Source organism: Papio anubis, chromosome 4 (genome assembly GCF_008728515.1).
Source record: "Papio anubis isolate 15944 chromosome 4, Panubis1.0, whole genome shotgun sequence".
NCBI lineage: Eukaryota > Metazoa > Chordata > Mammalia > Primates > Cercopithecidae > Papio > Papio anubis.
The window spans coordinates 91,852,226-91,876,452 of NC_044979.1; the positions used below are offsets into that span (position 1 = coordinate 91,852,226).

The window sequence follows — 24,227 nt, forward strand, 5'->3', positions numbered from 1 at the left end:
AGAACATTAAGTAATTTTGATAATAGTAGGAATTCTCTCTTAATTCTTACTTTAATGGGGATGTGTCTAATGTTTCACAGTTAGGTTTTATGTTGGCTTTTGATTCAGAATATGTATCTTGTCAAAGAAGTATCAACCTAGTAAATTCATTTTCAGCATCTATTGAGATATGTGTATGTTTTTTCCTTGTACTTACTAATATTCATATAATACAGAATGATATACAGAAGTTTTACATTTTTATATTTTTATATCCATCAGCCTTTTTCTTTGTTTCCTTTGGGTCTGTGTGTAGGCAGACCTTACCGAAACTGAGGTCAGTTTTGTATTCATCTCTATTGTTGTCTAATCCTTTTTATGGTCTCATTTTTTAGTATTTAACTCAATGCAAGATGGAATTTATTTTGGAGTTAGATTTGGATAATTCCCCACCCCTACCCCCCGATCATCACAGGACTATTAATTGAATGACTTATCTCTTCCCTACTAAAATGAGTAGGAGGTTGGTTTTGTTTTTGTTATGTGCTATTTTGTTTTTAACATCGAGTAGAAATAGGATATCTCTGTCAGAAGAAGGGATCCCACTTCTGATCCCCTTTGGCCTTGTCACTTAGTTCGATCCATCCTGCGGAAGGCTGATGGTCAGCACCATGACCTCTTTACCTTGAAGGAGAACTATTATGGTAAAAATGAGTAGTATTTTAGCCTGAAAATGCCAACTTCTTTCTTTTAATTTATGTATATTACCCCCACATCCTTGGAATTTTAAAGAAGAATTCCAAATTGCTCTATGTTATTTTCATATATCATGATACTCACCAGTGTGTACTAAAGACTCAGAATTTCTGATGAGCTGATATCTCCTTTGCATACATTCCAAGCCGGGCACCATGGAAAGCTTAATGTGTTACAAGGGGTTGGTGAGCACACCTGGCAGGTCAAGCTAAATGATGTGAAGTTGCCACCCCATTACCCATGCTCACCACCCAAAGTCAGTTCCCACTTGGAATGCAGAGACAATGAGAACCTGTTGGCATGCAAAATGTGACCTCTGAATCCCAGAGGGCAGTTCCCATTAACAACCATCAGATGTGTGTCCTTGGATTGCCTCAAATAAGCCAATGAATAGCAATGCCAGATGCCTTCTCTCCTTCACATTTGTCTATGTGCATCTTTTCCCACACAGTTCTCATCTTAGGGCTAGAATACAGAACTTCCATCTCCTCTCTGGTGGACCTTAGTTAACCCAGTAACTTTTCTTTCTTACTTTCCTTCCTGACCATCTGATGCTGTAGTGCAGAGGACACTTGATTTATGTGGCAGCCTCTGATTCCCTCCCAAGGTTTTAGATATTTGCCTCGTTATCTACCTACTTAAGTGTATATATAGGATCCATTTCTGATCATTTAAAAAATATATACTCATTGGAGAGAATTTAAAAATACAAAACAACATGAAAACAATATTTTTAAACTACCCTTAATAATTTTGCCTAGAGATAACATATTGGTATCTTTCCTCTCAGTTTTCTAAGTGCATATAAACATGAAGTATATATTCAGAACTAAAAAATTTTTATTCACATCTCACGCAGTCTTCTTTAATTACCTACCCATTTCCTTTTCTGATTAGAAGGCTCCCATAGCGGGTAAAAATCAAATGATTCAAGAATTTGGTGAATGGAATGAACTATTTAACTGAAATGCACTTTATTCTAAACAACTCTTTGTAGAAAATGTCCTTTATCCATTTATAGCTTTTTCCAAATTTCCTATTGGTTTGCTGTAACTTCATATTGTTTTATATGAGCACTTTATATAGTGGATATTATTTATATGTCCAGAATGTTCTGGTATGGTGTTTCCAGTTCTTTTTTTAATTTATCATAATTCTGCTAACTTTATGATGACCTCCTGTTTTACATTCATATGTGTTAAAAATGTTAAATTTTTATTTTATGGCTTTCATGTGTTAAGGCTTTTTTAGGAAGCAATTTTTGCACTCCATGGTTATAAAAATATTATTCTGAATTTTCTTTATATTAATTTATAATATTTTTAATGTTCAGCCAGACAGTTTTGTGTAAGTTATAAGATGGCTTTCCTACTATTCCACCCCTGAATACCCTCAATGCCATTTATTATATAAACTCTCTTTTATCACTGATTCAAAATGCTATTTATCTCATCTATTAAATTCCTAAATATATAAGATTCTATTTGGGGCTGTCTATTATGTCCCATTAATTTGTTTCTGCATAATTGCCACACTGCATAATAAACACACATAATTTATGTGTTTATTATAGCCTTATAGTATATTCTGGAATCTAGTAGAGCAAGATCACCTTCCTTTTCCACATTTACTTAGTTATTTGCACCTTTAATTTCCTGGATTAAGTATGAAATCAGTTTGATGACTTTTAAAAAAATTCAATGAAAATGTATAGACTGATTTTAGGGGATAATGGATATAATTACAATATTGAATATTTATTCATTCACCTACACTGTTTTCCTTGTTATAATTTAAGGTTTATTCTTGATAGTGTGAATTCTTTCACAACACAAAGGGTATTATTCCAGATATCCTTTGATCTTCTTATTCGTTTTTTTTCTGGCTGAACTTTAAAATCATTTTGCTAAATTCTGCTAATCCTGTTGGGAATTACTAGAATCACCTAAAATTTGTTAATGAATGTGGGAAGAATTAGCATCTTTATAATAATCGACCTCTTCCGAGAATGTGGCACATCTCTTCCTTTAGTCAAAATGTCTTTGAGCTTTGAAAAAGCAACTAATTGTCTTCAATTCATTTTACACATTTCTCATTAAGTTCTTTTCTCAATATTTTATAGCATTTTCCACTCCTGCCAAATTTCTAACTGATCACTGTGGACATAAAAGAAAGCCATTGGATGGAGGGAAGGAGGAATGGTGGATATTTAGTTATGTGTTTGTTTTACCAACCAATTCAGTGCACACATCAATTCCACTAGCTTTTGCATTTTGTTCTTTAGAGTTTGCTGAGTAGACAGATCATCTTTTAATTTTTAATCCCTTTTAATAATCACCACTTTCCTATATCTTGGGACAGTCATACTTTCTGAACAACAGTTAAAATTTTTAAGTAACTATAATGATCATCTTTATTCATTTATTTATTTATGTAATGGGAATGCCATTAACTTTCCATCATTGAGTATTGGATGAAATGTTGGCCTGAGGTATTTTAAATATTTTTTAGGAAAAGGTGTTGCAGTTTATCCTATTCGTTTTTATTTAAACCCCCTTCTTTTATCTTCTTTCTTCATCTTGGCCAGTTCTACTATGGATTTCTATTATTTTCTTTCCTTCCAACCTCTTGAGAGTGCTATGCAAGTTTTTATTCTTTTCTTCAGGTTCTTATATTACATCAACTTCAGAGGAATTAGTTGTCTTGCAGTCTGCAGGAGCTTTTCTGTTTTTCTTGGTTTTATAGTATTTCTTCCTCTGGCTCCACTTAGGCTTATTCCCTCTTCTTCCTTCTTGGATAGTAGAGACAGCAATTCACAGCTAAAGTATGGCAACAGACAAGGTGGGTGATTTCCTCCTGGCTAACGCTGCGTCATGTGCAGGGACCTGAGAGTGTCAACAAAAATGTCAAGCCCACTTGTATGCAAGCAACAGATTAACACAGACACACATGGCATAAGCCAAAAGACTTAGTAGTAACGCAAGTAATTTTCAGGGTATGTTTTTCATTTTGTGTAAAACCTCAACTACTCACCTGGCCAGTGGAAAATCAGTTATCACAGAACATTATCCTTATAAGATTGTGTAGTCGAGTCTCTTCAAACCTACCTCTGGCTGAGGAGCAGAACGTTTGACTTCTTTCCCTTATGCGGATAGCCATCTCGACAGCTTCATTCACGAGAGGGGCACTCTTCACCCCTCCTGCCGTACATCCTGACACATGCACTAATGAGGAACAAGAAACACTCTAATAGCCGGCTTGCCCATCACTGGTTCCAGAGCTCTGTGAGTTTCTATGCTGCCAACTGTGTTTTGCTTTGCAGGACCACATCTCTCTGGATACAGTGCTCCAGTTTCTGTTCTCCCATTTTCTGTTATTATTTGATGTAAGTAGAATGAAAAGAACTTTAGAGAAAGACAAAAGGTGCAACCTTGTACTCTGTATCTGAGGTTCACCCTCGTTAAGATTAGATAAAACAACAAAACCTCAAAAAAATTAGAACACAAATATCAATGTTTTATTTTGCCCAGAAAAGCTTTTTTCAAACTGCTATATGTTTACTCATTCATTTAGCCATTCATCACTCAGCAAATATGTACTGAGTGCCCGTGATGTGCTGAGTCCTTGGAATGTGACAGGGAGCAAAGGCTAACCCAGCCACTGCCCACCTAGAGCCACCTCATTCAATCCAGTAATCACACACAAAAAGTAAAATCACAATGATGTACTTGAGAGATAAAGGTTATGTAGGATAACAGAAGACAGGGCAAGGAAGATGTCACAAAAAAATAGTGATCAAGAAGAGAGTTCCAAAGCATGAATAGAAGTCTTTCTATTATTTTATATTGTAAAAGAACATTTTTACACCAGAAATCCAGTGCTTAATCCCTCGAGTAAGAATATCACTGTGTGTTGAATAGCCTTTGCATTTTGGAAAGCATGTCGTGCTTTTCTCATTTTGCTAGCATTCAGCTGTGGGGCTTGCTGGTAGAGTCTGAGGCCTGTTCTTGCAATGATGCATGTGTGTAGAGTTACCCCATTGCATCAGCAGAAACACCGGCTACTCTAACAGAGCAGTGCTGATCGGAAGCCAGAGACTTGGCATGACACAATTCAAATAAAACCCCAGCCAGAAGAAAGAAAAATAGGCATCTGATTTTCTTTAAAAACAAAACAAAACTTATACGTTGTTATGGGGCTAGAGACTGGCTTGGAACGCAGTCTGTGACCAGTGCAGGCGCTGGTGACAAGCACGGCAGCTGAGACAAGGGCTCTACTTCCTGTCTTCCCCCTCAGGAATAGGTTTGCTCTTTGCTATTTGTTGGGATTCCACACACAGTTTTCTTTGTGAATAGGAGACTTTTGTTCAGAAAAAGAAAGAAAAATTAACTAAAACTCCCTGATGTCAAACATTCTTCTAGCAAAAATCTGTAATGTCCAATATTTACACAAGTCAAAGGTTATGGGAATGAGTTCATTGTGTGCTATCTAAAAGGGAAATAAATAAGAAAATGTATTGAGTGTGCACATGTTGAAGCTATTGGCTCTTTTAAGAACAAATTGAAATTGAAAGGTAATTAGATAGGGGGGTGATACAGGAAGATATGAGGACCATGATAAAGTGACCCTGAAGCAGTCAAACCTGGGAAGGTTTTCCCCAGTAAACCTCCATTCCTGCGAGGGTTTCCTCAGATTTAGACGTGATTATTCTTAAAAAATACTGAGACTTTTGAGGATAAATGCAAACGTAAGTGATGAACGGAAGCTTCTGAAGTAAATATGTGGGAGGGTTACTACCATCTGAGAATAAACTGTATCAACTGGAAAAATCATACAGAGTGACTGTAGCAATTCACATTTTCATTACCAGCTGAAATGGACTGAGTCCCGTTAGTGATCTACAAATAAATATGTACTTACGATGAGATCTTATCTAAAAGAAATGAAAACATATTACAAAGCATGGGGAAAAGTGGGTTCCTGCAAATGAGTCATAACACCTGTGTGGGCAAAAGAAAAAAAAAAGGAATAGAAAATTCTATGGTATGAATTCCAAAAGCAAGTTCCTGACATCCAAATGTTAGAGCTGCAGGAAGTACATAGGTGGTGATTTCAGGGTTTGCTTTTTACTTGTGAGAATTTGCTTTGAGAAAAAAGCACAGCTGCCAGAGGCATTTTTAACTTTTTTTTTTTTTTTCACTGACCTTCCTTTCTAATCCCACTGTTGGAAACTAACTTAAGCCAATTTGCGCACTCGCAATTATCAAGAACTTTTTGGTGGGGGTGGGAGGAGAAAGGACAGTGTAGTTCAGTGAGTTTAGGTACTTCAAGGTAGATGACATCTGTTGGGTGAGGGAGAGGGCTTTTTCCCCAAATCTCCCAACTCAAGGTATGCTTCCAGGAAAGGATGTCTCAGACTGAAGCCTCCTACAGAGAGTTGATTGCTGATTATAAGGAGACACACACAGAAGCCTTACAACCTGCCCTATAATCTTAGTGTAATCCCAGCTCTGTTCTTCTGGGGACCTGGGTTGCCCATCCCTGGAGGTTTCTTTGGGGCAGATGTGGCAATATTTCCATGGAAAGATTCAGCTGATCTCGTTGGAATCACATCAAAAGGCTAGACTCTTTATAAGCAGTTTACCAGAGGTCTGGTCAAGTTCCAAAATCCCAAGGGCCACTGCCCAAAATATAATTATTGGGATACCTTGATACTTAGATTTTTAAATTTTGTTCATACCTTGGCAGAGCTATGCACACATTTTTGGTGGGGGGATTTTGTTTCATATATCTTGAACATTACTTATTTCCTCAGTGAAAAATCATGTCTACCATCCATGATGCTGCCTAACCAAACATTTATGTTGATAAGAGAAGTAGTTGGCTAAGGGCTTCTGGTAGCTGGCTCTGCAGTGTGGGCTTCCATTAGAGTCCATGCAAGACTGATTAGCCACCTCCCCACCAGTCTGTGTAGCCCTTGGTGGTGTATGCCAGATATTAACCAACAGCCCCTAAGGTGTAAAATAAAATGACTATTCACATGCATATTATACTACTAGTTAAATTATAGACAATATAACACCCTTTTAAAATTATTTATTTTGTTTTTATTTCTTATAAGCCCTTTGCTATATTAAGTTTTCATTAAATTAAGGGAAATATAATGGGAAAATTATTTGGAATGATTTTTCCCTCACAGTAATGTTCCTTGTGATAACTGGGGTTTACCTCAGGTTATCTGTAAAGTTGTATAAACTATCTTAGAAAAGAGCAGAATAACCAATGGTTTCTAGACATTAGCATGGGTTTCTGGAAAAATCTCACATGACACCACTACCAAGGAAAGCTGCATGGCAGGAGAAATTTTTTGCTCAATTTTTAGCAAAACTAGAAATTACTGAGCAGTGAATTGGGTCAATTACTGCACTTTCAAGGCTAGCGTGACACTCTCCTTTCCCTTCAAAGGAATTACTAATGAACAAGTATATTTCTGTAATTTAATTCCCAGAGTCTAGTTTAGCTGATAGAATTTAGATTACATATAATTATGTATTTTAAATTCTCTAAATTTTTCATCTTACTCTGTGTGTAGAGACCTAGATTCTATGCATATTTAATGAACTGCAAAAACATGGAAAAAGTCAATGTTTCATTTAAGTATTCCTGTAGACAATTTAAAACTATCAGGCTGTCACTGTGGGTGTCAGAATCACCTGAGAGTGTTTGTTGAAGGCACACATTGCTGAGTCCCACCCCCAGAGTTTCTGATTATTTATGTCTGGAGTTAGTCCAAGGATTTGCATTTCTAACCAGCTCCTAGACAGTTCTTTGAGAACAACTGGTCTCCATGCCACCCTCCCAGGCCCACTCACAATATGCAATTTTACATAGTGTTGTAAGGATCCTTATTTAAGCAATAATACATAACATAGGAGAAAATATCTTCAATAATAAAATTGTAGAAAAGAAAAATAGTTCTCTAAGTGACCATTCTATATTATTTTTCAATAAATAATTAGTCCATTCTCACACTGCTATAAAGAAATACCTGAGACTGGGTAATTTATAAAGGAAAGAAGTTTAATTGACTCACAGTTCCACATGGCTGGGGAGGCCTCAGGAAACTTATAATCATGGCAGAAGGGGAAGCAAGAACCTTCTTCACATGGCGGCAGGAGAGATAAGTGCATGCAGGGGAAATGCCAGATGCTTTTAAAACCATCATATCTCATGAAAACAGCATGGGGGAAACCACCCCCATGATCCAGTTGCCTCCCACCTGGTCCCTCTCTCGACACATGAGGATTATGGGGATTTCAACTCGAGATGAGGTTTGGGTATGGACACAGAGGCAAACCATACCAATAACAAAGGCTTATCACTCAAGTAACTCAGGGAAAGCATTTTTGCCTGAGGTTGAACAAATATGGTTCAGATACAGTATTTTCTAACACATTCCTAAGATCAGATACTATGCCAGTTACAAGCGTGGAAATAAGTGTAGAAGTGATGAAAATACTTGGGATCTTGTCAAATAAAAGATGCCTTTTTTCATCTGCCTTTGCTAACATTATGTGTAAATGACATTTCTAAAATTGGCACAAATGACAGATGAGTTGGGTGTGGGAAACCAACTTGGGAAGAAAGGATAAATATTCAAGTATGGGGAAAGCTGATAGAAGAAACCTAAGAATTAAGATATAAGTAAAAACTATGCATTTTTACTAAGGCTTGTTAGCACATTAAATATTACAGCAATTATTTAGTTTGTAATTAGAATTTTATATAATGAAAAAATGATCAGTCAGCTTATGCAACATTAAAAACCATTAAACCACATGCGAAAAATGAAATTGGACCTTATCTTACAACCTATGGAAGAATCAACTCAAAATAAATTAAAGACTTAAATGTAATATAGGGGAAGTCTTCAGAAGATTCATCTTGTCAATGGTTTCTTTGATATGACGTCAAAATCCCAGGAAACAAAAGCAAAAACAGACAAGTGTACTACATCAAACTAAAAAGCTTCTATACAGCAAAGGAAATGATCAACAGAATGAAAGACAACCTATGTGAAATGGGAGAAAATATTTGCCAACTGTATATTTGATAAGAAATTAATATTTAAAATATATAAGGAACTCCTATAATTCAAGTTTAAAAATCTGATTTTAAAATGGGCAAAGGACTTGAGTAGACATATCTCTAAAGAAGACATACAAGGCCGGGTGTGGTGGCTCACACTTGTAATCCCAGCACTTTGGGAGGCTGAGGTGGGTGGATCATGAGGTCAGGAGTTTGAGACCAGCCTGGCCAACATAGTGAAACGCTGTCTCTACTAAAAATACAAAAATTAGCCCAGCGTGGTGGCACGTACCTGTAGTCCCAACTACTCAGGAGGCTGAGGCAGGAGAATCACTTGAATTCAGGAGGCAGAGGTTGCGGTGAGCTGACATTGCGCCATTGCACTCCAGCCTGGGCAACAGAGCGAGACTCTGTCTCAAAAAAAAAAAGACATACAAATGTCCAACAGGTATAGGAAAAGATATACAACATCCCTACTAATCAGGGAATGCAAATCAAAACCATGATGAAGCATCACCTCATATAGGATAGTCATTATTAAAAAAACAAAAGCAGAAAATAAGTGTTGGTGAAGCTGTGGAGAAATTGGAACCCTTGTGCCCTATTGGTGGGAATGTAAAATGCTGCAACTACTATGGAAAACAGTCTGGTGGTTCCTAAAAAAAATGAAAACAGAATTGCCATAAGATCCAGCAATCCCTCTTCTAGGTATATAGCCAAGGACATTGAAACTAGGATCTTGAAGAGATATCTACACTTTTATGTTCACTTCACAATAGCTGAGACATGCAAACAACAAAAATGTCCATCAACAGACAACTAAAGAAAATGTGATATATACACACACACACAATGGAATATTTTCATCTGTAGAACAAAATCTTGTCATATGTCAACATGGATGAACCTTGAGGACCTCATGCTAAGTGAAATAAACCAGTCACAGGACAATTACTGTATGATTCTGCTTATGTGCAGTATTGAGAGTAGTCAAACTCCTAGAAACAGAAAGTAGAATGGTGATTACCAGGAACTAGAGGGAGGGGAAATAGAGAGATTCCATTCAATGGGTGTAGAGTTTCAGTAATGCAAGGTGAAAAAGTTCTAGAGATCTGCTGCACAATGCTGGGCTTACAGTTAACAAAACTGTACCATACACTTAAAAATGTGAGAGAGTAGATCTCATGTTTTTTGAACAATAAAAGAAAACATTTTGATCTTAATATTTATATAGCTTGAATTGTTGAATATACATGGCAAATAAAATAAACATAAAACACTTGTTAAATGAGATACTATATGGGTTCATATATGCTGGAATTTTTTATGACATGGATTTTTTTAATACTGTAGGTAAAAAAAAAAAATCACATCCTTTGAAAAATGATTTCATCAATTGCCCGATCTCAAAGTGTTAAGAGACTTAGAGGCAGCCACGGGGTTTGATATCATCAGGTCTGAGCCATTTCTAGAGAAGAGGAAACCAAGATTCTCCATCTCAGACCTTACCCCGATTGACAGTTCTCTTCCCAGTGTCCTCACGTACACAGGGACTTGAGAAGAAAAGCAGAGAAGGAAAGGGTGCTTACTGAACACTTCCTTTATTTTAGCCTTTACACAGTGTGTCTCTGATGAACCTTCTGAAACACACAGGAGCTGACCAGGTGCTCCTGTCACTGAGTTTCTGTGACCCACTGTCATAGCCAGATATCATAGCCACCCTCGCGACTCCTGACAGAATCCCTTGTGTCCCTAAAAAAACTATGGAAATATATTTAGATTTAAATTAACTTTTAAATTGTTACATAACTATACAAAACTTTAGATTTACAGCAGAAACTTTAAAAATTCTCAGCAGGAGAATGTTTAAACTGATTTTTTTTCTTGATGAGTGTGATAGTATAAACAGAATTTTTAATTCCTTTAAAAATCTGAAGTGGGAGCTCACGTAGATTATTTCATTTTAAATGGAAACATAAACATTAAAGATGATAAAACATTGTTTTTAAAGTGTATTATGCAGCTTTATGGAGCCTGATGAATTACAAAATGGAAGGAACAGAAGATGAAAACATTGGTATTATTGTATCATGGTGATTTCTTTTTAATTTTTATTTTTTATTATAATGTTACTTGTGTAATGTAAATGAATAAAATTTCCCCCCATTAATGATAATCATCAAAAATGTTTGAGCACAGACAGACAAATTTTAAGGAAAGCACACAGCAGTGTTTCTGTGTGTCCAGTTGAGCAGCCTCTTTGGACAGGTTTATACTTTGATTAGCAAGGAGGTTAATGTTGCTGTCCACTCTCTAGGGCTTTAGGGTAGTTTAATGTCATGCTTGGCTGCACTCCTTTCTCTCATTGTCTAAGACTGCAATGTAATTCTCTGCTCACTCATCACCCGCCTGTTTCTGCCTTGCCCCCATGTCTCCACAGATCATTTTGTGTTTCTCTCCAGTTGGTCACACGCTGAGAGTTAGAGCTCGGAAGTTCCCAGCCATAGTTAACTGCACGGCTATTGACTGGTTTCATGCGTGGCCGCAGGAGGCTCTGGTCTCTGTCAGCAGGAGGTTCATTGAGGAAACCAAGGGAATTGAGGTATGCTGTGTCAGCCTGCGTCTCTCTCTCTCTCTCTCACACACACACACACACACACAGAAAATCCTCAGTAGATAAGTACTTTCCAAAATACATCTCCTATCAGAAAGTTATCCTGATTTGTTTAAGACACTAAACTTAGCCGTTAGTTTACATTCTAAGGAATATGATGGCTGACCTTTTGTTTTCCATACGTATTGAGGAGGATGTGCAGACATGTGTGAACACGGGCTTGCACACAGCACTTGAGTATGTCCTTACTCCTGCACTGACTCACTGGAAGCTCAGGATCGTTACTTCCTTGAATCATAATGGGACTTACTGATTATAAATCCTTTAAGTCCAAACTAAAAGCCCAAACAGAAATGTAGTCACCGTAGCCATGCACTGCTTGCTTCTTAACCAAGTAAGGCAATGAATTGTGATTATTTTCATAGTATCGATAGTTGAAAAATCAGCCCCCATATCCCATAACCAGTAAGTCAAATAACATATCTGCTTATGGTTTTACAGATTTATGGGTTATATTTGTCATTTCCTCATGATGAAGTTTGTACCTCCCATGGCATTTTAAAATGGTTGTACAAAACAAAACAACAAAAGCTTCAAACATTCAGATTCAGAGGGAAAAAGGATGTAGATATGAGGTTATCATTTAGATTTCCTGAAGATGAAGTTTTATTCATGTCTAGTGCCTCTCTGATTACATAGCTTGGAAAAGTGATTGCGGACATTTCCCAGGGAGCTTTGTCTTCTCATTCCATTGAGTGATAAGGTGAAAGGTTCCTAGAATAGGTCAGACACTGAAAGTGACTCTCAGAGGCACACACAGAACTGGAGATATGTAAGCAATGATGTCTGTTTCTAGTTGAAAGATTATCATGAACAGGTACAACCCATTGTAGTCCCACCCTTACTACAAAAGGCATAACTGCCACCTTTCCAAAACAATCCTTTTACATTTTGTTGTATATTGTATCGTTCGGCAGCCATATGGTTAAAAACCTGGTCATATTTACATGTTTAATTGTTTGTATGCAGCTAGCTTTATTGTTCATAATATCATTTTCCTTTGCTTCTACTACAAAAAAAAAAGCAGCTATAGAGGTAAGTACACATGCAGGTATTCACCGATACCTACAGAATTTTGTGGAGGGAGACCTCTTCTCCTTTAGTCTTTTCCTGAAATGTTTATTAATCTAATTATTTGGTGCTGGATTGCTAGGGAAGAGCTGTCAAGCAATGTCTAACTTGGAAGATACATATGTATACACACACACACACACACATATACACACATACATACATATACACACATATATATATGCACATACACATATATTATATATATGGTAGAAACTTTAGAATATTCCACTACCTCCCCTCTCCTTCTCTCCTCTACATTTACACTTAAAACATTTCCACAAATAAATGAAAATAAGAAATTATCTCTTCTAAAGTCTGCCAGGAACATTTTTGTACTCTAACATCTGGAAAATCATTAAATATGACAAATAGTTGTCATAAATATTAACACAAATTTCTTATGCAATTTCCAGGTCTGTTGCATTTCTGGAATTCTCTAGGGCATCATTTTATCTTGTGATAGTTACAAGAAGGGTTCAAAATGCTGCTTTATTACAGGGAGAGAGTCAGTATGTATCTTCCGATAGCAACGTTCTGTTTTATCAGGCTGGTTTGGTAAGGAAGAGAAAGGGACCAGAGCACTTTGTTTCTGCATGTTGCTTTCTCAAATGGTAGGAAATTAGAGCTAGTAGCATGGTTTAAGTTGGCATTTGGCACAGTGCCTTTTGAAGTTCCTTCCCTTTGCTGCTCTTTGCAGGCTTTTTCTTGTCCAGGTGGGCGCCGCTTTGAAAACAGCTAAAGGAGCTTTGATATGCCAGTGACCGTTGACATCTGCTGGATGAGGCAGGACTTGCATCATGTTAAGTGCAGAGGGCTCCCGTCAGGTGCTAAGCTCGATCTGATGGTGTCATAACGCCTCCTATAGGATGCTGAGCGCCAAATAGGAATTTTAAAAGCACTTTACCATTTCTGATGAACTGAATTGTGCCTCAAAACAAATTAGATGATTTCATTTCAGTGCAAGGTGCTTATTTAACTTCCCCACCTTCCTAATTTGTTGCGCAGGAGCAATAATTCTAATTCAGAGTACAATGTGTCCATGGTCTTCTAAAAACGTGTGGTGTCTTTTCTGTAGAGGTCAAAAACAGTTTTTAAGTTTTTTGAATGAGCACAATTTGATCACTCTTTTAGTCTCAATTTCCTTTTTTAAGACTGAAAGTTATCGGCATAATTTAGGCACTTCTTAATTATTGACCTCATTTGCCGAGCGTAAGGTACTTATACAAGGTGACCACCTTTGGCCACAGAGAAAGGATTCATTAAAGGCAAGCAGTTTTGTGTGTGTTGACATGTAATTTTCCATCAGTACACACTCAGCACCCAGGGGTACGGGTTAACTGCATCTAAATAAATGTTTGTGCTATTTTTCTCTTGCCTAATATTGAACTAAATGACAGCTGACAAGTAATGACCGAAACAGTTTGACACTTGTGTTTATCTGAAGACTTTGTCAACACACACTACCTCTCCAGGGAGATTTTGAAATGGAGATGGGAGGAGGTGTGTAAGGAGGGAGAGAAGGAAAAGCCCTCTGGGTAAACCTGGCCACAGTGTTGGAAAGGCTGTGAGAAGGTCATTGGAGAGAGAATTGGGTGAAGACCTTAGTGATTAGTACATGGGTTCTACAACGAAAATTCAAGAGAAGCCGGGGTGTTGAAAAACAAGTGATGTTTTTGCTTTTCAAGGTAAAATAAATCATAAACATCTTTGAAAGTGGGGCCAGATGAAAGGAGAAGTTACTGAATGGAAATGAAACAGTGAGCTGTCTGGTGAAGGAGTGAGATGTGTGTTGGATGGTGTAGAGTAGATCTGAGCAAGGTGAAAGAGGTCATCTTTTGGGGGCATGTTGACCAACCAATGAGTTAAAATCCTCTGTCCTTATGTGGTGCCACTTAAAAGTAATGACACAAACTCTGTATCATCAGCTTTTTCAGGGAAAAGCAGTTATTCCCCATGCAATCACCCCTTCAATTGTTGAAGAGTTTGGTAGCTTGTGAAGGAAATATTTTACTACTGTTTTCCACAACTGATTGTGAGAAAGTCCACTCTAAGAGGACAGTTATTTTACTGCTATATTTAAAGACTTGTTTCTCCAATGGTCTGTAAATTCATTTTTAAAATGGCATGCCAAACACAAAGGGTATAAAACAACATTTTGTCAGTGATAGCTATATTAGCAGAGTTTCTATTATATTAATGACTTTAAGCACAGTTCTTTCCTTGAAATATAAATTAGGATTATTCAGTATGAATAAAAAGTAGAAAGATAACCTTATGCAATAGAAATTGTGTGAATTTGAGGAAAATAATTCTCATTCTAAGGAATATTGAAGCCATTTAAAAATATTAAGACAAAAACAAATGCAACCAAATTTATCTTGATTCTGCCTAAATCTTCTAAGACTTGTGTCTGGGCCTGGCACGGTTCCATCAGGCCCTCTTACCAACCCAGTCCTGTCTGTGACCAGAGCATGCGGAAGGTGCACATCCGTGTAGAAGAACCTCTCACTGGCTGCCAGCTCTGGACTTTTGAAATAATTCCTAATGAATGCAGTCTTGCCCAGGCTTAAGCATACCTTCAGATGGCTGAGGGAAGACCCAAGTAGTTGTAAACATCCTTCCCCATTCTTCAGGCCTCGACCTCATAAGTAGGGTCCAGATTTTGTAGCTGCCTAGGAATCTGGACATGCATATTCAGCTGAAAGCATACTTGACTTAAATGGAGCTGTCACTGTAAGTTTGTAGTTCTGAGGCTTTTCTCTAGGTGCTGGCCTCACCAGAAGCAGCCACACCATTCACACCATCTCCTGCTTTGTCCTCTTGCTATAAAAGCAGCAGCTGGATTTCTTTTTCTTTCTTTCTTTCTTTCTTTTTTTTGAAACGGAGTCTCACTCTGTCACCCAGGCTGGAGTGCAGTGGTGCGATCTCGGCTCACTGAAACCTCTGCCTCTCGGGTTCAAGTGATTCTCCTACCTCAGCGTCTTGAGTAGTTGGGACCACAGGTGCACACCACTACACCCTGCTAATTTTTGTATTTTTAGTAGAGACGGGTTTCGCCATGTTGCCCAGGCTGGTCTCAAACTCCTGACCTCAGGTGATCTGCCTGCCTACACCTCCCAAAGTGCTGGATTATAGGCATGAGCCACTGCGCCCGGCCTGGATTTCATTTTTCCTCCACTCCTCCTGAGTCTTCAATTGCTTCTTCGTTTTAACTTTCTGGCAGAGAACCATTGAAGGTACCTTTTTCAATGACTGAAAACTCACCTAGGAAATTATTGGCTTCTGTTGGACTTTATCTTGCCTCTGACCAGAATTAAAGGCAAGATACAAAAAGCATAAGCAAATAACAATATAATGCACTCACCAGATAACTCAGAACAAAAAACCAGCATACGATTTAGAAAATTGTACTTGGTGCTACATTTAACACTTGTCGCTGCCCTGTGTAATGGTAGTAATCTTACTGCAACTGCTGTTGGTGCTACTTCTACCACAGCAGCAGAACTGATACAGGTTGAGTATCCCTTATCCAAAATACTTGGGACCAGAAATATTTTGGGTTTCAGATTTTCTTTTATTTTGGAATATTTGCATTTACATAATGAGATATCATGGGGATGGGACCTAAATCTAAACACAAAATTCATTTTTGTTTTATATACTCCTTATGCACATAGTCCGAAGGTAATTTTATATAAGATTTTGAATAATTTTGTGCATGAAGCAAAGTTTTGACTGTGACCCATTACATGAAGTCATATGTGGAATTTTCCACTTGTGGTGTTAAGTTCGCACTCAAAAAGTTTTGGCTTTTGGAGGATTTCAGATTTTGAATTTTCGGATTAGGGATGCTCAACCAGTTCCTGCTAAAAGAAGAAAGGAAACAGAATTTTTAAAGGAGCAATGTTGTGGGCAGGAAGAAGTACAGGAGGGTATGCAGTATCTTACTAGATTTTTCAGAACTGGAAATCTAGCCCAGGTCCTAGGATTCAAACCCTGTGTCCCTGGCTCCCTCCAGAATCTTCTTCTCAGAGTGAAACAGCTATGAATAGCTTAGGACAAGTGTTAAAATGCAACACTGCTCATTTTATGCATTAGTGAGTTTTCTTTTATAAGCCATCAAAAACCACAAATATCTTATTAATATATTCTTTTACCAACCCTAAAAGGAGCAAGAAGATCAGATAGATTGTATAGCACTTCGGTTTGACATATTTAAAAATTAACACAAATAATTTCTGAGAAAAATGTTCAAGACTTACTGTAGGTATATGGCATTTAATGTGACAAAATTGTCCCAAGTTAAACTTCAAATAGAGAGAAAGTAGATTCTTTCACCTGCCCTTTTCTCTTTTGCCCTTCCTCCCTCCCTCCCTTGAATACAATGCTTTTGAAAGCCCAAATTTAGGATTACAGACCAGTGTAGTCTTCTTTACTGGTCTTGGGAAGGTATCAAATCCTAAATTGACTTAGTGCTGACCTCTGGGTATTGGTTTACATTCCACTCTGCTATTTGTCATTTTCAAGAGGAATATACTGGGCACTTGCTTGAAGTGCCAGGTGGCTGGAGTACTTGGTGTGACAGAGACTACAACTGCCCGAGAACTGTCACACCAAATAGCAGAGATCTGTTTATGTTTTTGTGTTTACAGTGAGCCAACTGAGAGAGTAGAAATTAAACACATTTTCTTAATGTGGGGAAAAGCAGTTTCATCTTTGCATTTGATTATGCGTTGGAGACAGCATCACTTTCCAGAACATCTTAGTGAGGAAACCTTGAGTTTATAACCATTCAATACTGGCACTCTGCTTATTTTTATTTTTGCCATCATCATGATTAGCTGCTAAATGACTATAAATGGTTATCAACTGGTTTTTATTAAGAGGCCAAATCTAGCAGGAATGATATTCTCCCCTCACGTCTCTCAAAGTGAAAAATACAGCATTGTGTAGCCCTCGCTGCAGCGGCACCAGCAGCAGCTCCTCTCAACTCTCCCCCACGCCCCCCACCAAAAAAAAAAAAAAAAAAAAAAAAAAAAAAAACTGGAGATAAATGAATGGCAGAATAAATAATTTATGCTAATGAAATTACTGCAATTAGTAGTTCTACAATGACCCTTTTAAAAGCCACAGCTGTTAATGTCAGGAAGTGCTGTCACTACTGACCTTATCATAAGAGAAAGTGACAAATTGAGAATGCAGGGAAGACCAGTCATCAAAGAGGTCTGTTCTGGAACGATTAGAGTTTTCTGAAAAACAGTGTGAATTACAACCAGCTGCTCCCTGGCTCAGCGAGTCTCCCATGCTGTGCCATTTTGTTAAGCCCGATAACAATAGTTATTTTACCCCATTGAGACAAGTTGTCTCGGGCCACTTTCAGCTCTACCGGAAACCACTTCTTCCATCCCCGATTTACAAATGAAACTGTTGTTAAAGAGAGCTTTCAGAGCCTCCAAGGAGCCTCCTCATAAGGATCATGGCTGGGCAGAGGCCAGAGTGGTTTTTTTTCTTTCTTTCTTTCTTTCTTTTTTTTTTTTTTTTTTTCCTTCCTGTAAGGAGGTTACACTTGGCTGAGGAATTATTTATCTATATTGTAGAAAGGTATGTATGTACCTTTAGTTCCCATTAAAACAAGACAGGACAGGTTAAATTCCTGCACATGTCTGTAGTGAAGTCAAGCTCTTGTAAAAATAAAGTCTCCAAAGAATTATGATTTATATGAAGTTTATATAAACTTCTTCATAAATTTTATTTTTCTGAGTCCACTGTTTGGAAATATATTTGTATCAATAGGGTCCACTAGAAACCAAGAATATTCAGAATTTATATCACATTATTTTTAACTTTTGTTTTAGTAATACATTATTTCAGTTACTGGTGAGATGGATTTTTAATACGCAGCACAATCCAATATGGAGGTATTTTAAACCCACTCGGGAATTTGTCATGATGTTGGAAAGTTGATTGTTTAAAGACATTGTTCAGGAGCAGTTGTTTTTCACCAACAGAAATTGACCTATCTCTCCTCACCCCTCTGCTTGTAATATTAATGGTGCAGGTTTGAAACATTTAACTGCATCACCAGCCACTTGTGTGCAGTTTTCCCAAAGATGTCTGGGCATTATTGACAACACTTTGGTAAATTATGTGTGACTTTCCTAAGAGTTGGTGTAGCTCATTTAATTCATATTAATTGATTTTTAGGCTTCCCTTGATTAATTGAACCTGGTTCATCTTGTACAGAATGCAATAAATAATCATTAAAATGAGGGAGATGTGACTCCACAAATTAAAAAGTTAACTACTTCAGAAGTCATAGAGGACAAAATAGAAGGAATGTATAGTGGGGGGTCTTCCAGTAACTCACTGAGGGAGAGTTGCTCTTTTGTGGGTTTTCTTTGCCAAATAAGAATAGAAATGGTCATGACATTTTTCTCCCAGCAGCAGTGACATTTATACCCTACGATCCAGTTTGTGTTTACATGAGTTCTCACAAAACTGTGAGTTTCTAAGTTTTGGCTTTTTTTTTTTTTTTTCCAGTGACTTTGCAGGGTTATTGCTTCTCTTTGTCTAAAGCTTAGTTTGAAAGCAGTGGCAGAAATATTTCTCAGGATATCATGTCTGTTTCTCCACCTTCTCTTTCACACACTTGGTAGATAAAAATCAAGTTGTGAAGAGCTGTATATGTTGGCTTTTGCGTTTGGTATGTGGAGCACATAAAAACCCTTTGTCCTACTTGGCAAGAAGAAGGTTAGTCAAGCTGAATGCTTTATTGTAATCTCCCAAATCCTGTGGATAATGCTTAAAGATTAAATAAGTTTTCCTAGGTTATACTATAATCTTTTTCTGACTTTTAGAAAAAAAAATGATCATTTTCTTGATTTTTCTTCTGTTTTTTTTTTTTAGTTGTATTTTTAACTTGAAAGGATTTCACATGAACTGTAATGTTTATGTTTTCAGCCACTGCACAAAGACTCTATTAGCCTTTTCATGGCACATGTTCACACCACTGTAAATGAAATGAGCACCAGATATTACCAGAATGAGAGAAGGCACAACTATACCACCCCAAAGAGTTTTCTAGAGCAAATATCACTGTTTAAGAACCTGTTGAAGAAGAAGCAAAATGAGGTATCCAAGAAAAAAGAACATCTGGTGAACGGCATCCAAAAACTAAAAACCACAGCCTCTCAGGTATGACCAGGATGTGTTATTACTGAGTGACATTTATGCTGTTTAATAGAAAAATATATTTCCTTTTGAAGCACTACTAAATCCATTTATTTATTTATTTATTTATTTTATTATTATTATTATACTTTAAGTTCTAGGGTACATGTGCACAACGTGCAGGTTTGTTACATATGTATACATGTGCCATGTTGCTGTGCTGCACCCATTAACTTGTCATTTACATTAGGTATATCTCCTAATGCTATCCCTCCCCCCTCCCCCCAAATCCATTTCTATAAGATGCCAACTGGTGAAATTGACAGTTTCATGACACCAAGAACACACTGCTACTGCTTTCCAAAGCCTACAATGGAATTGGCTGATTACTGTGACACAGCTGAATTAGGGAGAAGCCTTCTCTTCTTGGCCTGACTCAGTGCAAGGCAGTGTGGAATACTGAAGGAGCAGACACAGCGGATTGCCTCACTTGTCTGTGACTTCTTCAGTGCACGGTACTTGTCGTCAAAGTTTTTATCATCCTAGGATGGACCAGTATCTTTTTTGGTCTCAGATTCTCAACCTCCAGTGAAGGCATCATTTTCTGGCTAATGACTGTGGCGAGATCCCAAAGTAGAGTCGTTTCTCCTACTTTAGTGACTGGTCTGCTCCTCTTAGCCACCAGCTCTCTGAGATAAAAGTGTCCAGGCTCATCTGTGTCCTCAGTCCTAAGGCCCCTGCTCCCTCAAAGGGTGATGTCTCTAACTTGCAGGGGTAAATCAGGAGAGAATCAGCACAGGATGTTAATCATGTGTGGTTCTGTACACATATCATCATTATTTAGTTGTTAAAAAATAAAGGATTTCATGAAGTAGGTGTTGCTACTATAATTTTATATATGAGGCATGAAGAGTTTAAGGCCAGAGAGTCAGTGAGGTTGGGTTTTAGACCGAGGTATGTGGTGCGCTGATGCTCGTGAGTTGTCCATGGCACCATGCTGCCTCTCTGTGGCTGGAAAGAAGACATTGGAATGAGAGACTCTGGAGACTTTGAAGAGTAGCCCAGCCTTTCTCTGAGCCAGCCAGGACTTAGAGCTGGAGTGAGAAGAATTCTCTCTAGTGATCACCTCAAGACTAGAAATACTGGTGGCCTCAGAGTGAATGTTGTCAGGTCAGACTCTGATATGCTTTACAAGGATTGGGCCAGTGGTTTCCCCAAGTGGCCTGGGTAACCCAGCTGTGGCTAGGCTTGAAATAAACCGAGACCCGAAGGAGGGAGCACCTTTTCACATGGTCACCTTTTCACTCTGAAGGGCTCTCTGGCCACGTCCTTCAGTCACTCTGGGCCAAAGCACAATTGCCTTTTTCCCTCTTAGTTTTCTATACCGAGAATGACTCTGTGTTCAAAACACTGTGATCTGTACTAATAGTGAGTAGATGGACCACAATTAGGAAAGAGAAACCAGAGTGAGGAGGTTTCCAGGATGGTTGGGATCAAGTGGCATTAAGAATAGTTACTAGGAAACCCACAAATAGCATATCCATATTTGTGCACCTTCTCCTTTCCTCTCAAAGAATGCCTATCTAGGCCAGGCATGGTGGCTCACACTTTTAATCCCAGCACTTTGGGAGGCTGAAGGGGGAGGATTGCTTGAGTCCAGGAGTTTGAGACCAGCCTGGACAACAAAATGAGACCCAATCTCCACAAAATTTTTTTAAATGAGCCGAGCATGGTGGCGCACACCTGTACACCCAGCCTCTTGAAAGGTTGAGGCAGGAGGATCCCTTGAGCCCAAGAGTTTGAGGTTACATTGTGCTGATTGGGTCACTCAACTCCAACCTGAGCAACAGAGCAAGACCCTGTCTTAAAAAAAATAAATAAAAATAAATAAATAAATAAATAAATAAGTCTGTCTTTCCTGATTCTTTTTATTCACACTTTATTTTACTTTCTTGTCTTTTGCCCCTCTCCATGTCTGTTTTCTTCTATCTGTCTATCTCATTTAAATCAAGACGGCTTTCTGTAAGAAAGATTTTCCCTGGAGTCTTGTTGTGCTAAATAAGACAAGGAAGGAGCTCTGTGTCACAAAGCATTTATATCCCTTTGAATGTCATCCCAAACTGAACCTGTTGACTTTGCCCACTATCAGGAAATGATAGTGTTGTCACCCAAACTGAGCTTTCAATACTGTGGGGGCATCCTTGGCAAAGTGCTTGTGCCATACTTAAAAGGAAATAAGTGCTTCTGCCATACTTAAAGGGTTGTTTTCCCAAATGACAGAGCTAAAAGCAAGTGGGGTACCATCCTGAACCATTGCAGTGGTGGCAGCATCTCAGCCATAGGAAAAAAGAAGAGGAGAGAGACTGTGATTTCTTAATAATCACCTCAGTTATATATTGATGAGTCAAGGGGATGGGAGAGGAGCAGGAGAAGGGAGAGCTAATTCACTGTGTCTGCCAAGTCCAGGGCTGCTTGAGTCTCTTTACTCCCCCTTAGCTAAGAACCCCAGGCAGAAAGTCTATAAAGACACAAGATGTCTTGATTGACACATGAAGTCTTGATGGAAAGACTGATGGTGATTTCTTTTCATTAGGTATTTGTGTATAGAATGCTCCTAATATCAAAAACGTGGTTGGAATATTCAACAGCTACATGACAGTTTTAGAAATAAGTGGGTTATAAAAAGGAAGGGTGGTTTCCTATGTGGAGAATTGGAGAGCCATATAGCGTAAGATCAGGTTGTATGAAGAGCGTAATGCCTATATATTGGGGCATGCATCCTCTAAGGGTCTGCCTTAAGGAATGCCATGTCATTTGAAAACCTTAGCAATGCTCATTCTTTACAGTAAAGCTGTAAGCCCCTTTTATAGCTAAATAACCTCTCTCTAGAAGTCAGCTTAGGTCATCACAGATAGTCCTAGTGACCTTTCTTCGTAGATAAAGCCTTGCTTCCACAGCTTCAGTCACTTTGAATATTTCAGAGTTAACAGCTTCCTTAGAAACTGAAATTAGGGCTTGAAATAACATAATTTTGTCCTAGTCTCTTGGGTGATTCTTTTTGCTTTATTTCTATTTTGAGATGATAATAGATTGAGAAGAAATTACAAAACATACTACAGACAGGTCCCTGTCACATCTTATGGGTTCAATGGTAGGTTCATCCTGCATAACTAGTACAATGTCAAAACCAGGAAAATGGCATTGGTACAATCCACAGACCTTATTCAGATTTCCTGTTTTACTTGTACGTGTGTGTGTGTGTGTGTGTGTGTGTTTAGTTTTATGCAGTTTTATCACTTGTAGGTCTGGGTGCTCACACAGTCAAGACACAGAAAAGTTCCATCTACAGAAATATTCCATGTTACCATTTTATAACCACACCTACGTCACCCCCACTTCCTCCCCACCTCCTGAATCCTAGTTCCTGGCCATCACAAATATATTCTCCATTTCTGTAATTTTGTCATTTCAAAAATGCTATACAAATGGAGTCATAAAATATGTAACCTTTGGTTATTGGTTTTCTTCACTCAGCATAATTTCCCTGAGATCCAGCCAAGGTATTAGGTGTATCCATAATTTGTCCTTTTTTATTGAATAGTATTCCAGAGAATGAAAGTAGCACAATTTAACCATTCAACCACTGAAGGGCATCTGGGTTATTTCTGGGTTTTGGCTATTATAAATAAAGCTATTATGAATACTCATGTATAGGTTTCTTTTTGTAGACATAAATCCACAAATGACCAAAAATGAATTGTTTGGTACTTGCATGTTTACATTTATAGAAAACAGGCAAATACTTTCCAGAATGGCTGTGACGTTATACATTACTACCAGCAGTGTATGAGAGAGCCAGTTTCTCAGCTTCTTTGCAATAATTTGGTGGTATCTCTGATTTTTATTTTACCCATTCTAATAGGTGTGTTTTTACTTGCATTTTCCTGATGGATGATTCTTTTGACTATGGCCTAACATAACACTAGTTTCATATGGCTAAAAAGAATGGAGAAGCATGTCAGTATGCAAAGTTACCCTGAATTCATAGAGAGGCTGAAAAATCAGTCATAGCTTAATCTATAATAGTACAAGTAGCAGTCATAGTAGTAATCATGCTTTTTAGGTAGAGTGTGAATATACTGTGTTGGATGGAAACTACAAGATTACTTGGATATAGTAATGGGATGTTGTTCCACAAGATGAAACCACTGAAATGTCTTTAGCAATTGAGTTAAAATAAATGGTTATGATTGTTCTTTGCTGCTGTGATTTTTAAAAATGGTAATACTTACACTTTTGGAAGAGAAATGCAATGGAGAGAGAATTATTGTGATGTATAAAGCTGCTTTCAGATATTTCTGAGAACTGAGTCATGTCTTTTTCTCTATTACCTCACTTCTGCTTTTAGTTACATGACCTTCAAACTGAGGAACCTAGTAATGCCTTCTGAACCTAATGAAATTTTAGCTGAAAAAAGTGGATGGTT

General features: G+C 37.9%; 1 protein-coding gene across 1 annotated transcript in view; it reads left to right on the top strand.

Annotated features, from left to right (window-relative positions):
• Nucleotides 1–24,227, top strand: part of DNAH11 (dynein axonemal heavy chain 11) — a 410,596-nt gene that overhangs the window by 242,977 nt on the left and 143,392 nt on the right. Inside the window, exons 56-57 of the mRNA XM_031665316.1 lie at nt 11,264–11,425; nt 19,532–19,765. Coding sequence (XP_031521176.1) covers nt 11,264–11,425; nt 19,532–19,765 — 396 coding nt within the window. The remainder of the gene's footprint in view (nt 1–11,263; nt 11,426–19,531; nt 19,766–24,227) is intronic.